This window comes from Melanostigma gelatinosum, assembly GCF_949748355.1.
Source record: "Melanostigma gelatinosum genome assembly, chromosome: 23".
NCBI lineage: Eukaryota > Metazoa > Chordata > Actinopteri > Perciformes > Zoarcidae > Melanostigma > Melanostigma gelatinosum.
In genome coordinates, this window is record NC_136656.1 from 9,091,676 (window position 1) to 9,107,074 (window position 15,399).

The 15,399-nt window shown below is 44.9% G+C and overlaps 1 protein-coding gene across 1 annotated transcript in view; it reads right to left on the minus strand.

The window, feature by feature from the left end:
- Window positions 1-458: 458 nt before the first annotated feature.
- The window catches only part of ppargc1a (peroxisome proliferator-activated receptor gamma, coactivator 1 alpha), a gene marked incomplete at its 5' end in the record, with an annotated part of 214,474 nt that continues 199,533 nt past the window's right edge, over window positions 459-15,399 (minus strand). Inside the window, 8 exons of the mRNA XM_079295882.1 lie at window positions 459-2,047; window positions 4,135-4,286; window positions 4,577-4,698; window positions 6,506-6,626; window positions 7,544-7,636; window positions 9,493-10,729; window positions 14,229-14,302; window positions 14,526-14,571. Of these exons, the coding sequence (XP_079152008.1) occupies window positions 1,944-2,047; window positions 4,135-4,286; window positions 4,577-4,698; window positions 6,506-6,626; window positions 7,544-7,636; window positions 9,493-10,729; window positions 14,229-14,302; window positions 14,526-14,571 (1,949 nt within the window). The 3' untranslated portion in view covers window positions 459-1,943. The remainder of the gene's footprint in view (window positions 2,048-4,134; window positions 4,287-4,576; window positions 4,699-6,505; window positions 6,627-7,543; window positions 7,637-9,492; window positions 10,730-14,228; window positions 14,303-14,525; window positions 14,572-15,399) is intronic.

Genomic DNA, 15,399 nt, shown 5'->3' on the forward strand with positions numbered 1-15,399 from the left:
TATATATATATATACACACACATATATACATATATATATACACACATATATATATATATATATACACACACATATATACATATACATATACACACACATATATACATATACATATACACACACATATATACATATACATATATATACACATATATACATATACATATATATATATACACATATATACATATATATATATATATATATATACACATATATACATATATACATATATATATACACATATATACATATATATATATACACATATATACATATATACACATATATACATATATATATATACACATACATACATATATATATATATACATATACATATATATATATATATATATATATACACATATACATATATATATATATATATACATATATATATATATATATATATATATATAGTACATCAAATACAAGATCTTAAAATAATTCAGGAAAAAGAAATTGTAAACTTTTGTTTGGCATTCACATAATCAAGCATGAGTGGAGCGATGACAACAAGTGTTTACAGTGGCATAACAAAATTCCTGCAAAATCATTTTATTGCTTCATGTTCTGCTTCTGTGTGGAAAAAAAAAACAGCGACGTGCTGCAGATGTGACCGATAGTGGAGACAGAAATCACTACAACGATGAGGGACTGGAGTGATTCGCTGAATGTTTTTGATTGTTTTGGAAAGGCATAGAAGGTAATATTATCCCCACCAAACCATTTATTGTACACCCTGTCTAGTGATTGTAAGTCAAATAACACAAATCATAGGACAACAAAAACAGTAAATACATTTTGTGAGGTACGCCACGTAAAATGGAGCCCATAAATAGTCTTGATTCAAATATTAAAATAAATAGATAAATATGTGTATGCACTGATTTAAAAGATTTGAATGCAGTATTCTCTTACACTGAAGGTAAAAGGAGAATGATACAAAGCAATGAAATTCAACAGATACATATATATATATATATTTATATATATATATATATGAGAAACATGTTAAAAATGCATTTTACACAGGTCGTATAAGCAAAAACACTGATTGAGAAACTTTATAAACAGAGAACACGATACATGGTTGACTGTTTTTTTCCCCAACAAAATAACTTAAAAAAAGGACGTTTGTTCACATGCTCCCTCAAAATGAGCAGTCGGACACATCTTTTTTTTCTTTTTTACAATCATATCATGTCTTCTAAACATCATGTAGGTGTACAATATGTTTTACAGTATTGTCATTACTACAGATCGACATTCTGAATTAAGAAATTTTCTCCTCATTTTAAAAAAAGGCTGCGTTTTACAGTGCATAGCTGTAACAAATAAAGAACTTTATCCGATATGTACACAAAATAAAAATATTCCTTTTTATAATATTTGTAAATACAGGGCTACATTTCTTCTTCAAATGTAGACAACAATGTTACCGTGAGAATTTTACCTCCGAGATACAATTCCCCATACTCTTGTTTGTAACACTATTTCCAAACACCAGATTTAAAAGTAAAGAAAAATCAACAGCAAAAGAAAACAAATCTGGCTGAACAAGCTGCATGTTTTTACCCTCAAAGAATTGTGGGCCTTGTAGTGCTTGGAGAAAAAAAAAATCATGAAAGTTTTTTTCTTCTTCCTTCACTGATGGTTGTACAGCAGTAGAGTGCACCGGACATGTGCATCGGGTTCTGAGGGTTCACTGGCTTTCCCAGAATGCAATGTCTCTTCCCAGCTCTTCAGCAGCTATGTTCATGTAAACTTTATTTTTGATATATTCATTTATATTGATATAGGTCTACAGACTTCATCTTAAATACTCTATGACATAGAGTGTAAAACTTCTGGAAGTCTCGTCGTCAAAGGAGCGAGAAACAACAGTGAGGTATCAGAAGTCCCTCTTTGTGACAAGACAGCAGGTGCCACTGAACTGGTTACCTTCTCAGGCTGCGCTGGGCCTCCCGCAGCAAGCTGTCAAAATCGATGGAGTCATACTTGCTTTTTGTGGAGGCTGGATCAAAGTCGTCCGAATGAGAGTCTGAAAGTGGCAAGAAGGATTGTGGTCAGTGCTGAGCAGGGGGGGGGGGGGGGGTGAAACTTCATGGTCAGAGCTCACAGAATATTTTGTCTCAACACCAGTATTGCTCAGCCATGTGGAGGACAGTGATTATCTCGAATAACATGTCTATTTGACCAGACTTGACACACTTAAAGAGGAAACATACTTGTATTTTGGGATCTTTCTCACGCTGACTGTCTGAAACGGTCCGTTTTAGCATCTGTCTTTTTAAGCCCTCCGCCCAAAAAAAAGCCCAGTCTGTTTTGATTGGCTTGTGAGAATGATATGGTGCACCTTTGCAAAGGTAGCTCTCAAGCCGAGGATGGAGGATGGGAGGCGGTATATTCTAATGAGCCTACATGTGACAAAGGAAGGGCAGCTAAACCTATATGGCTTCTTAAAGCCCATGTTTTAGGCACCCCAGATACCAAATGCATTCATGGATTTCTTGGCTGGGCACAATAAATTGTTGTAAAACATCTCAAACCATAACTGGATATTTACACAGCAACCTATTAACAGCTACCGAAGAATTGATATAGCGCTGGCAGGAAATAGTGCCTTATTTTACACAGAGGCAACAGATGTGAAAGCTTATCCTTCTGTCTGTCCATTTCTCACATGTCCTATTTCTCCCGATCAGCCTGATAATACATAAAGAGTAGCTTATCTCTGCCAACAGACAGCTTCAAAAAATGGGGCCCCCAAAGGGCCCAGCAGCACACTTCCAAGAGCTTTGAGAAATGGGAAGGACCATGGCAGCTGGAAGGCGCCGGTCGTGATCTAATGCAATGGCCAAGGGCTGGATTATGTCACACTGCGCACCTTGAGGGATGAAAAACACCTCGGCGCTCTCCTTAAAACTAATGGACAGTGTCTCGGAACACACAAAAAAAAGATCCGAGAGCCGACAAGACTGAGAAGATGGGGAAAGGTTTGGATACCACGCTATAATAAGATCCTCCCTTCCTCTCAATCTCTTTATCCTGTGCTATCAGCACGGGGACGACCAAAATAGCCCGTTCCTGACAAAGAGGCGGTCGAATGAAGGCCTTTCCATTCCAGCAGACTGATTCGTCAATCTCGGCATAATGTCTTTCCTCAAGGCTTTTCGGATTAGCAACTGTTTCTCCGTGTGTCAATTTCTCATCATGTCCTCTCTTTAAAAGCTGATAGCTTCAAGCATGTGCTTTGAAAATGTACAGCAACCTCTTCATTTATTGAAGAAAGTGCTCTTTTTCTTTCCAGTGACCCGTTGACCCTCTTGTAGAAGTGCATGATACTTTCTTCACCTCCCTTTTTTGCTGCTAAATAAACATCAGGAGGGAAAACTGGCTGCAGATGCACGAGTCGATACCTATCTTGTATGTCATCATCTAACGATCTTTAGTGTGTGTGCAACTCTTGACCTACCGGGGCATCTCTTTAAGTTTCAATATGGCTGCTCAATTATCACAACCACTATAATTGTGCGACAAACAGAAGAGAAGAAAGTACTGTTTTTCATCATGCCAGAAAAAAAAACCCCATTGATTTCATCCATTTGAGCACATATTTCCAACTGAGATTTATGTATTGGATCAATACCGAAGCCATGTACATACATCAGCAACATACATGCAGGTTTACGCAAAGTAATCACTTCGGTTTGATGAATTCTGCTGTACCGCAGTCTGCCGTGACGCCCTGACTCCCAACAAAGGCAGTAGGTGTGCATAAGTAGGTATAGCTCCCACAGTGGCCCCTCCCTCTCAGTATGTGACCGGCCCCTACCTGCCACATCGAGGCTCTGCCTCCTTTCAGCGCTGCAACAGCTGGCAACAGATGGAAGCTCACTCTAGAGAAGGGAGGGGGTTGCTGGGACTTAACCTTGCTCCCACCTTCCTCTTCCTCTTTTCTTTCTGCCAACGCACCTTTCTCCTTGTAATGTCATCTCAAGCATTTTTTGCTGTCTTATTTTCCTCTCCCCCCCCCCCCCTCTCTTTTCTCTGACAGTCCTCCCAGCTACGCCGATACACTGCACGGCTGCAGGGGGCAGAGGGAGAGAACAACAAAGCTGCACTTACCCAAGTCTGTGTAATGTGATTTGCAGAACTGCTTTTGTCCGCCAAAGCACAGCTCGAACTGAGGCTCGTCTGACCTGCGTAAGGTGTGTCCGTTCTCAAGGGCGGCAAAGGCGTCACAAGTGTAGCGGTACGTGATGAAGCCAAAATTGTCCCTGGTCGAGAATAGAAAATGATACGTCAGAGTGGTGCTGTGGGGGCAACAATAACTGAATAGGGGGCCTTGTCTTAGATGACGATCACGCTATTTATATGCAAAAGAGGATCAATAAAAGCGTATCTTTGGGGCTCCATAGGCTAATAACTACTTTGGATCAGGGGACGGTGAGAGGCTGCAAAAGCTCCGTTTTTGTCTTACACTTGCCTTTTAAAGTAAAAAAATACCAGACTGCAATATAGATGCACACACACACACACACATGCACAGAACATCCTGGGGCCTTACCCATCGTCCCTCAGGTTCACTGCACATTCTTCAATTTCGCCAAAGACTTCAAAGCGGCGCTTCAACTCGGTCCGGGTGCAGTCGGACCTCAGTCGGCCCACGTACACCACCCGTCTCTCCTCCTGCTCGTTAAGGGGAACGACAGAGCGGAGGAAGGAGATTAAAAGGGGGAGTCTGTTGTTCTCTCTTTCTTCACTGAGCCCCTAATGAATTGGTCTTGATCACTCCTGTGGATACTGCAGCTGACTTCCCCCCCCGTCTTTGTCCCTCTCCTCCGTCTGTCTGTTGTGTTTCCCTGTGATTGGTTCGGCCTGCTTCCTGTTATCTGATAGAGCTGCAGTTTGGAAGCGCCCTCAGTCTGCCTTGGCACTACAATTCCCCTTTCTCTCTGCAACTCATCAACCAGAGGCAGAGTGATGTTTATCAAATGATGCCACGTCTCGACTTTGGGGCTGCTTCTTCTTTTTGCAACGTCTAAAAATAAAGCGGCGAGGTGACTCAGCTACGTATCAGAAAAGCCTCTTCCCCACGTGGGAGTCAAACTCACAATGTGCAATAAACTCGGCACGGTCAGTTAATATTGTAAAGATATTCATATCCAAGCGAGAGGGAGCATTAAGAGCAGCAGCAGTGAGCCAGCGGGTAAAAAAAAAAACATGGATTTCCTTCAACCTCCGAGGACGTAAGGTCATAGCGGAATAATTTAGGAACAAACTGCACAAGGCTGCAATTATGGTGTTTGAGTACTTGCATATGCAAATCATATAATGCAGCTCAAGCTTGGGGCTATAGTGTTTCACGAGTATTATTTATTTATTCATTCATTTGCCTGCCATTACTGGGGCAAGTCCACTGAGGCCCGTTGAAATGTTGAATGCTGTCTTGAGGGTAGTCGTAGATCCAAGACGTAGTAAATCAGTTGCCTGGTGCTAAACTCAAAGTTGACCTTTGCCCCTTTCTGACTTCTAGAGTCGCTGAGAAGGATACAAATTAACTACAGATTACTGTTTTTATGCTCCCCCCCCCCCACCCCCCCACTCCCTTTAAGGCGGACGTTCTGTTTCAGACAAAAAAAAGTATTTGCTGAATTAGGGGTTTAGCTGCTGACAACTGATAAATAGGCCTTCTCGTGACGGCACCCTTGAGGGCTGCCTGTGTGTGTGTGTGTGGGTGAGTGAGAGAATAAGGCAAAAACAGAGTGAGGGAGAGACAGACAGACAGTAGGAGACGCTTTCACATCCCTGGCCGCCCCAAACCTTCGCCTGACAGCTTGAGCTTTGCTGCTCGTAATAGTTTGTCTTTCCATCTCTGAAAATGTATGCGTGCCAAGCCACGATGCATGCCTGCATCATTTAACGTACGCTTTATCAACAAGTGGTGGTAGCGCTATGCCCCGCTGAAAACCTGAGCAATTTCACACTGGGACGTGGAGAGCGGAGATATGGGAGAAATGTGATATTTCCTGCATCAGGCAGAATTTTGATACAGAAGCGAAAGAGAATCAGTGTCCGTTTCTTGTCCTTTCCTCTGTCCTGCTCTCCTCGTGTCTGTCTTCAACAATTTTAACATTTTACCCGTGTGGTGTGATGAATAAGAGTGGACAGTGTTTCCAGACGACAGAGATGTAAAAATACACAACCCCGAGATTAAAAAAAAAAGGAAGGGCCTGTCGCCTGAATCATTCAGGAAATTTCAGTAGGGGGGCACATGGAACTGGGCTGGAGGATTTCTCATCCTAAGTAATGTGTGTGTCTGCGGGAGGTTTCTGTGTGTTTGCAGGAATGTCTGCATGTGCCACAGCAGCGATTGCATGTGGTCTTTTATCAGTGTCGGCAGCAAAGACTCAAAGTCAAGCTCAGGGAAAAAAAAAATAATAATAAAAAAAGGAGGATGGGGGAAAGTAGATGGCGTTCGTGTCAGTTGACTCACTATTGCTTTTTGCTTTTGCCTCTCTCTTTGCTCGGCCCTTTCGAACTCCCGCTTCTCGTAGTCCCGGCGGTACTCCTCCCGCTTCAGCCTCTCGTGCTGGTAGTCCTCGTAGCTGTCATACCTGCTGAGAAAAGGATACGCATGACATCACTGTCCTCGCTCGTCCTCTAAATCCCCCCTTCCTGTTGATGACTGTGAAGAACAATTGCCAGTATTCACCAAGGAGTCGTCCCCTATTTTCCCACCACTGATGGTTGAGAGGGGGATTTCAGAGGAGAGGAAATGGACATGTTAATAAGATGTCTCTTCGCCATCGCTATGATTACGGAGCCCACAGGATAGGCCCGCGGGAGTGCCGGCGAGCAGCGCGGTCGGGGAGCCAGGCTGCTGCAACTGTCAGCACAACTTCACATGTCATTACTTTCTGCTTAGTTAGGGCTTCATCAAGAAGGAAAGTGCAACTTTCTCCCCCACCCCAGACTAGCACAAGGCGTGTCCGTTAAGTTTTCGACTGATGAGCGACTCTCAGGCTTGTCGGGTGTCATTAGGCCCGTGGGTGCCAAATCAGCTCGGAGCGCTGAGATGGTGTCACTCTCTCTCTCTCTCTCTCTTTTCCTGCACTGTGACAGTATTTCTCTGCATATGAAATAGTCCCATCTGCAGTGGCTCACGGAAAACTACAGAGGCACTAAGTTGAATAGGCGTCATTATACAGCTGGGAGCTTGACTCATGAGTGAAGTATGAATGTGCATCAGTGTGATTTGGGATTCTTTTGTCACTAGTACAATACAACATAATCAATTAAACATATTTGCCCCCAATGTTTGTCACGAGGCCCCCGTGTGGATGGGGCGAGCTGCAGAAAGCTCCAGTCTGGATGTGTAAAGGGAATCGCAGAGTGGTGACGGGAGAAAGTTACTTTCCCTGCATGTGTCTGTCGTGACTGTGATTCTGAAGAACTGCGACTCAACAATACGATCCGTAAACAAAGGTCACGCGTAAAACCGGAGGGTAAATAACTCATTTTAAACAATCACCGTGGTCTGCGGCTGAGAGGAGATCGAGACTGGGGGTGGGGGCTTTTGTGAGTCCTGGAACGAAAGGTGCTGGAATCTGTGTTGTGACGAGACCTGTGGGGAAACAGAAAACGTAAAATATGAAAATATTATTTTTGGCAACACATCGCAATGCTGCTCATCTCACACATTTGAAGGAAAAAAATGAATCATGCAACATACTGATGACTCGTGAAAACGTCACACCTTGGTTAATTAATGTTATATGTTATATGTTATATTTTACTCTGTAAATTGCTGCTGCTACAAACGAATTTCCCCCTGGGGATAAACAAAGTTTACATCTATCTGTCCATCTATCTAATTTGTTCTTGGATTTGGGATCCAAATTAACCTCTTTGATTTCACAAGCCCCATTTAGACGTGAGAAACTGGGTTAATTCCAGATAAAAGCGTTCTGTATTCTCCTAATCTAGCTCATGGCCACATTAAGTGTGCATGATTTCCTTAGAGCACTGTTATACACACACCCGAGCCAGCACCTCCATACATGCACCTGCTATCTATGTTGTGTGAGGAAATGGTCACCAGTGACCTGACTGTAGAGCTTGAATCTCTGCAGTCCGTCAGCTTCTGATGCTTAACAATTGAAGTGCTGCTGAAGAAGCAAGAGCAGGATGATGGAGGGGGAGACGTTTGGGAAGCTCAGTGGAGCAAAGGAGTGCCCGTTTTAAAGGATTGAGAACTACGCTTTGAAACAGAAAGGAGGGATTTTGAGAATTATTTTGCTGGAATTCTATATATCTTTTCTTGCATGAAAATATAACAAGCGTCTTGTTCTGCCACTTCCAAGACTCCAATCCCTACACAGTATTTTCAGAAAGCTTGTCAGTGTCAGATTCTGATCGAATACCTTGAGACCATTACTGTGTAATTTGTGAGCGAGCACAAGAACAAGGGCCCGGTGCAGAGTAAAGTGATTCTATTGGCTCTCTGGAGTAAACTGACCTTTAAGTAATCAGGCAAACAAACAGTCACTGCAGTGGAGTCCTGCACTGAGAGGCACTCAATGGACTAGTACTGACTAACTTAATTCACTCACATCCTTTTCAGTAACGACGGTTTGCCTCGGTGTTCTTCAACCAAAAAAAAAGAAAACAGAAACAGAAACCCCCTCAGCTCTGATCAAAGGGAAGCATGGGAAATGTAGTTCTCACACAGAGCTATGATGATGGGAGTCTCTTTTGAGAGGGGCTTTGAGACTACATTCCCACAGCCTGCATTTGGCTTTCATCTATGGGGATGTAAAAGAGGAGGGTTTGCCACTCAGTAAAAACAACAGCTGCCGCTTAAAACAACAGCCCCGGCATCAAACAAAAAACAGGAGCATGCGAGGGAGCGAGGGGGGGGGGGATGTTAGGAAGACATTCAAATAAAACTCCCTGCCTAGAGATTAAAACTCGTACTTTTCAGAAGTTCACAGCCTCTGGCGTGTTTCATGTTCTGTGTTTTTTTTCTTATTTTTGGTTCATTGTGTGTTTTGGGGAAGTCACACCATTCAACCAATCTTTTTTCCCCATTGTCACTTTATAGACATTGAAGTGCCACCTGGTCTAAAGGGCAGAGTTGTATAGTGTAGTAGTATAATAACTGCAGACACTTTGGTGACAATCCCTTGAACATGGCCTGTTAAATCACTTTGTGTAACACTTGCCACGTCTATTCTGCATTTCGTCCAGACAAGGCAAAGAAGCAGGAGGTCAAGAACCCATGTGGAGAATCACCAGGGTCTATCCTGTCTGACACCAGCTCTGATGACTGATCAGGCCTGTTTTACACTCCTAAGCTAGATCCCCTGCCAGCTCCAAGCTCCTGTAAAACACTGCATGGGTGAGGAGCAGCCAAGGCTCAGTAAAAAGAAGCGGGAGGTTTGTGTGCGTGTGTGTGTGGGGGTCTGAGAAACGTCTTACCAGGAGGGGCGTCTGTCAGGTGAGCTGGAGAGAGAGCGCCTCCGATGGTGCGAGGAGGAGCTGTGGGAGTCAGGCTGGGAACGAGAACGGGATCGGGATCCACTGCTGGTCCAGCAGAAAGGCCTGCTGGGAGAGAGGAGGAGGGAGGAAGGAGGGGAGACGGAGCCTCGTGAAGGGGAGCAGCTGGATGGTGGGGAACAGGAGGGAGAACAGGGGGGGCAGTCAAAGAGAAGGTCCAGAGGGGTGCCCTCCCAGGGATAGAGGAAGCGACTCTCACGGCCCTCACCCAGCTCTAGCTCATCCTGGAAGGGCAGGAACCCTGAGTGCAGGTAGCTGGAGCCAGGCAGCCTCTGGGAGTAGGAGCCTTTCTCTCCCTCCTCAAGGGACATAGCGGCTGCAGCCTTACTTGGTTTGCTGCCTGGTTCTCTCTCCTTGGCACCCTGGCTATAAAGGGCTTGTAAGGGGTGACCAAAGTGCTTGTTGAGTTCTTCTCGGATTTCCTGGTCACACAGGAGCTTCCTGTTGATGGCAGAAGAGTAGAGTTGGTCCCAGTCAATAGTGGCCTCTTGTGAGGGGATCTGGGTGGTTTGTGTAAGGGTCTGCTTCCCTAACTCCTGGACCCGGGCTGCTTCTCCATCCACAGAGGCAACATTTTGCTGCTGAGCCAAACGGCCAGATGAAGCTGATAATGGAGAACGAGTAGATGAGGATGATGAAGCGGATGGTGGCATGGCTGAGTCCTTACATTCGACATGCCCGTCCCCAACTTTGCCTGCAGGAGGCACGGGAGCAGCGGTGGCACCCGAGGTGACCGTCATTTCCGCTGCTGCTGGAGTCACGGAAACAGCGGCTGTGCCGCCGTCCTTCTTAGTGCTAGCTGAGGCCTGGCAATAGTCATGGTCACTGTAGCCACGGGGCGCCGCCCGCTTATTGTTGCTAGTGCTACGATGCTGCTCTAGGTGGCACCTCACAGTGTGTTGGGTGACCGAGTAAGGTAGGGCGGTAGACGCTTTGCTCAGCTGGGCAAAGAGCTCAGTCTGTTCGGGACCCTTCCTGATAGGGCCCTCGCCTGAGGCACCTGGGGCCGGGGCCAGAGCGCCGGGGCCCAATTCGCTCAGCCTGGCTCTTTTGCATGCCAAGGCTGATGAGGAACATGAAGACAACTTGGTTTTGAGCGATGCTTTGAAAGGATTCTCTTGACTGGCTTTGTGTGGTGGCGTGGTTGGTGGTGTCAGACCTGCAAAGGGAGGGAAAGGCCGAGGTTGGTGGACGGGTGGAGGCAGTAAAAAGAAAATGGAATCATCATGCAAACCTCCCAAAATCTCCCCCTCTCCCTCCTCCCCTCACTCATCTATAAACTCCCAGGTCAGTTTATGGACAGTGGACACAGATACATGCCTGATTACAATATTCACTTTCACGTAGCCTAATCCTGATCTCTATTTTATTGCAATCTTGACAGATTAATGTGATGCTTGGTGTAACTTAATACGGCGGTGCTGTAATACGGATGACTTGCCATCCCCTTCCTCTCTGACCTTGGAAAGATCTCTTTTCATGAAAAAAGAAAACATAACACAAAACCCTGCAGAGGACAAACGTAACGCACCCGATGAAAAAAATATGAATGTACATGTATCATATCGCTCCCTGGCTCACATAAATGTCGGCACTGGACAGCAGCCAATTCATCTGAATAAAACCGACATTTTTTATCGGCCTGAAAAGAATAATCAGTGACGTGACGTCGTGCATGTTTCTAGATTATCCACCACAACGTCCCTTTTCTGTGAAACGTTGTAGCGTGCCTGGTGATGTCGCCATGGCAAGATGTCACGGAAGCATAGGAAGTACTGGCGGGTGGCTCGTCGTTCTTCTCAGACGGCATGTCCCTACTACTTGTGCCCCCCTCCCCTCCCCAAGTTTCCCAAGCCTCTTACAGATTTACAACCAGACAGATGGCAGTTATATGGGAAGTCCTGAGATGAGCCCACTTTATAGCATTGTTAATGCACTCCCACAAACAGCCGCCACCATTACTCTCTCTCTCTTTCCTTTAGTCGTGTATTCTCCCCTTTTCTCTCTTCCTGTCTGCCATCTTGCCTGGATCAATCTCTATTTCTCCCTTCCCGTCTCTCAGCATCCCATCCTGTTTCTGTCTCACACAGAACAAATGTGCCCACACACACACACACACACACACACACACTTGTCACTAACAGTCTCTCACTGGAGTCAAACTCAGCCACTTTGAAGCACCTACGCTCTCCCCTCTTCTTTGCCTTTCTTATAATGCACATCATTCTTCGCTTGCTGGTGAATTGCACCAGATGAATGCTATTAGTCTCAAATCCAGTGTTAAAGTATGCACTGGGAGTGCAGGAGCCGGATTCATAAATATGCACGTTTCTAAAACCACTGGCTGTGTTTGGAATGCCTGATCCAGCGGTTTACCATCCGACTTATTATCTGGAAGTGTCTGTGAAAACCCCACTCGCCTCTTTCGCCGCTGTTCTCCCCTCTTCCCTCAGTTCTGAATGTGATACAGACATATATTTGCACTGCCAATGGAAATGAGCTATGAAAAGAAGAAGGGGGGGGGGGGGGGGCGCTACACAATGCCTGAGGAACTTCTGTTTCACCAATGAAGCGCCATCTGTCCAAAACAATGTGCGCGTGGGGTCATAAACTAGGAGGCATTAGCAATGGGGGTGAAATAAATCAGAATTAGATAAATATGTGCCTCTCAGTCAAACTCGCTCGTGATGGATGATCCGCCGACACAAACAATCATGTCGCCACCGGAAAGGAAACGATGAAGCAAGTGGGAAAGTCAGAATAGAAAGAGGAGGGGGTTTATAATCTTTTTTTTTTTCTCGTCCAGCTGTAAATTGCAAGGAGACCTCGGAGCGAATAACAACTCCCGTGCTTTAAAGAGTTGATCCGGCGGTAAGCCATGCAAATAGCAACACACAGACCACCCCAGCGTCATGAGACGCAGTAATTAAAGACAACACGGCAGCACAGGGTAAATCTATTAGCTTGGCAGAGATTAGGCAAGAGCAGTCAGATCCCAGGGGGCCTTCCTGCCTGTTGTAACCTTTACTGTACCAAGAACCATGCAGCCAACAGTCCAAAAGTTGACTTTGTTTGGTATTAAATATAATTTGGCTCAGAACACTACTGATAATCAAATTAATCTTTCTATGAAACAGTAACCACTACTACAACGCATCACAAAGGTATAAAATAATATGTTACTGGCAGCGATTTATGGAAAGTTCCATCAATGAGTTGTCGACCTGCCTTTAAAGAGCGCACACTTTGGCTTACTTCCATCTGCTTATCAGTACCACCACCATCATTTTTATGTTGCAGTGGAATATTACTGCAAATCTGCAAAGGACACGTAGCGGCGGACCTCAAAGCTCTCGCCTCTGCTTACCGGGATCCGTATCCATCCGTCTCATGCAGCGCGACACTCAAAAGCTAATCCCTAAGCAGGAAACGGGGGCTCAGTAACCTGGAGTATTCTGGACTCGTGATTTTCCTGCTAATATTCAACCCTAAATTAGCTGAGGACGGTAAAGTCAAGTGAAGGGCTTTATTTGATGCGGATGCAGTGGAACAGAACGGACACCCAGACCTGGCCGCAGGTCAATAAACTCACAAACGTGCAGTAAAACAAGGAGGAAATATTAACCGCGCTTGATTGCCTCAGAGCTTACGCAGCTATGCTCTTTTCCCTTCTTTAGGTCTCAACAGGCATCCCCCTTTCACCCCGAAAGGTTATCTACACAAAAAGGGTGACATATCCCTTGGACAAAGGTCAGAGCGACAGAGAGAGATCTCTTGCGGTCCAACGTGCCACAATTTCCATCCCCCACGAGAGATAAGTAGAAGGTGCAGGGGGCAAACATGAGGTATGTGCGAGGACAAGTTCCCCTGCTGGTAAATGAATACTCAAAGGGGCCAGCGCAACGTCACACAGCGCGAGAGGCGAAAGGGCAGCCATTTTGTTTTTGATTGACCTTAGATGATTAATCTGGGGGAGAAGGTGGTAATTAATTACTGACATCGTTCACGCAGAGAGAGATATGACGCCCAATATTGCAGTCTTCCAATGTAGTTAATAATAACTCAGTAACACACAAGGATGATGGCAATAATGATGCTGGAAAAAAAAAACCCTTACGCTGACTACAGTTACAAACAGCATCCTTTGCATACAAGTCCTAACATTGGAAATTGACTCCTCAGTCAGCTGATCTAATTGAAGCATTGTCTGGGGCCCTAAGGACAGGACGGCACGGATCGTACCGGCAGAACCAAATTACAGCGCAAAACCAATTAAAACAATAACACTGCCATTTCAATTTCCCTATGATGTGGAGGCTAAGTAAGCTGTCAGTCAGAGAGCATTATGATCTGATAGAGGAAGAGGAAAAGCATATTAACTCTTCAGTAAAAGGGGAGGGGAGGAGGTGGAGGACGGGAGGGGTTTGCTAATAAACCCTGAAGAGATTGGAAAGCCTAATCAATACTTGAGCACATCAAAGTGTTCTCCTATGCCTTCACCTTGAACTCTGAACTGTAATGGAACTATCAAGATGTTGGAAGAAGCCGGTGTTAATAATAGCTACAACAGGGCAGTGAGAAGTCCCATTAACTACAGTACTCAATGTATCATTAAATATAATTATGTGTGTTTTAAATAATCAGAAAAGTATGCTTACCTGGGGTTCCAGCAATCTCCACACTTAATGTGCGTTCAATGGTTTTGTTCTCATACGGTGATCCCTTGTGGTCACTGGAAGACAAAAAAACAAAAGTGCCATATTTTACTTCTCAGGTGACAGTAAGACCTCAAAAAGATGTTGTGATCCCAGAAATGGAAATGAGTCACAAAAATGCCTCAGCTTGGATTCTAGTCTGTGTAGTTTTCTTTGGATTTGTGTGGGGGGGGGGGTTTCCGACAGTTTTTCGTTGCTTTTCCTGCCAAGAATAACGGGGGAAAAACATCTCACACTTACTTTGGAGACTCTGGGGTCAAAGGAAGTGGCAAGGTGGTTGGTTTGGCTGCAGAACACAAAGGAGCATGTGTAATTATTGACCTGGGTATAACACTCATGGCAGAAGAGAACAGGTCCACATTCTGCAACAATTAATCTCAATTTGGCTCATTCAATGCAATTATCGCTACAAAAACACCCATACCTGGTTAGAAAGTCTTTCTATAGACACTATTGTGAAAACCACATCTTTTTAGATTGACCCCGTTTTAACAATTTACTGCCTTAAGTTAGACTGTCCACTCTGTGAGGCAAGATGAAGTGATGGTACGTTTTTTTTCCCACAAGTGTCGAGACACAGACATACCCCCGCTCAAGACAACAAACAGATCGAAATGGAATAAAGACATGAAGAGACGATGCCACAAACAACACACATGACAGTGGGTGAGCCCCTCTCTGGACAAAAAAAAAAAAAAAGAAGTCATAATCGCATGCACCAACAGCAGAGGAGGGGAAAAAAAGAAGGAAGAAAGGAGAGTCAAGGAAGCTTGTGCAGTTGCCCGAGGCTCTGGCCGACTTGTGCTCCAGCTAAGGGAACGTGGCTCTAGCAGCACGGCGCTCTAGAGCAGCACCTGGGCTCTGAGTCTAAAGGAACATATTCAGCACACTCGGCTTCAATCAGCCGCCGATGGCTCAAGGGTCGACTTTATGAGTACAAGACGTACAGTAGCAAGACAAGGCTCGCCCCTTTCCCACCCCCTCCTTTTTTTATCTCAATCTATTCAAGGAAAGAATGCCTCCGGGACGAGCAAAAAAAGCATTGGCTAGCAGGCTGTTTGTTGTCATTGCCCTCAGAATGACTGTTAGATTCGAATTAGAATAGGAGTTAGTT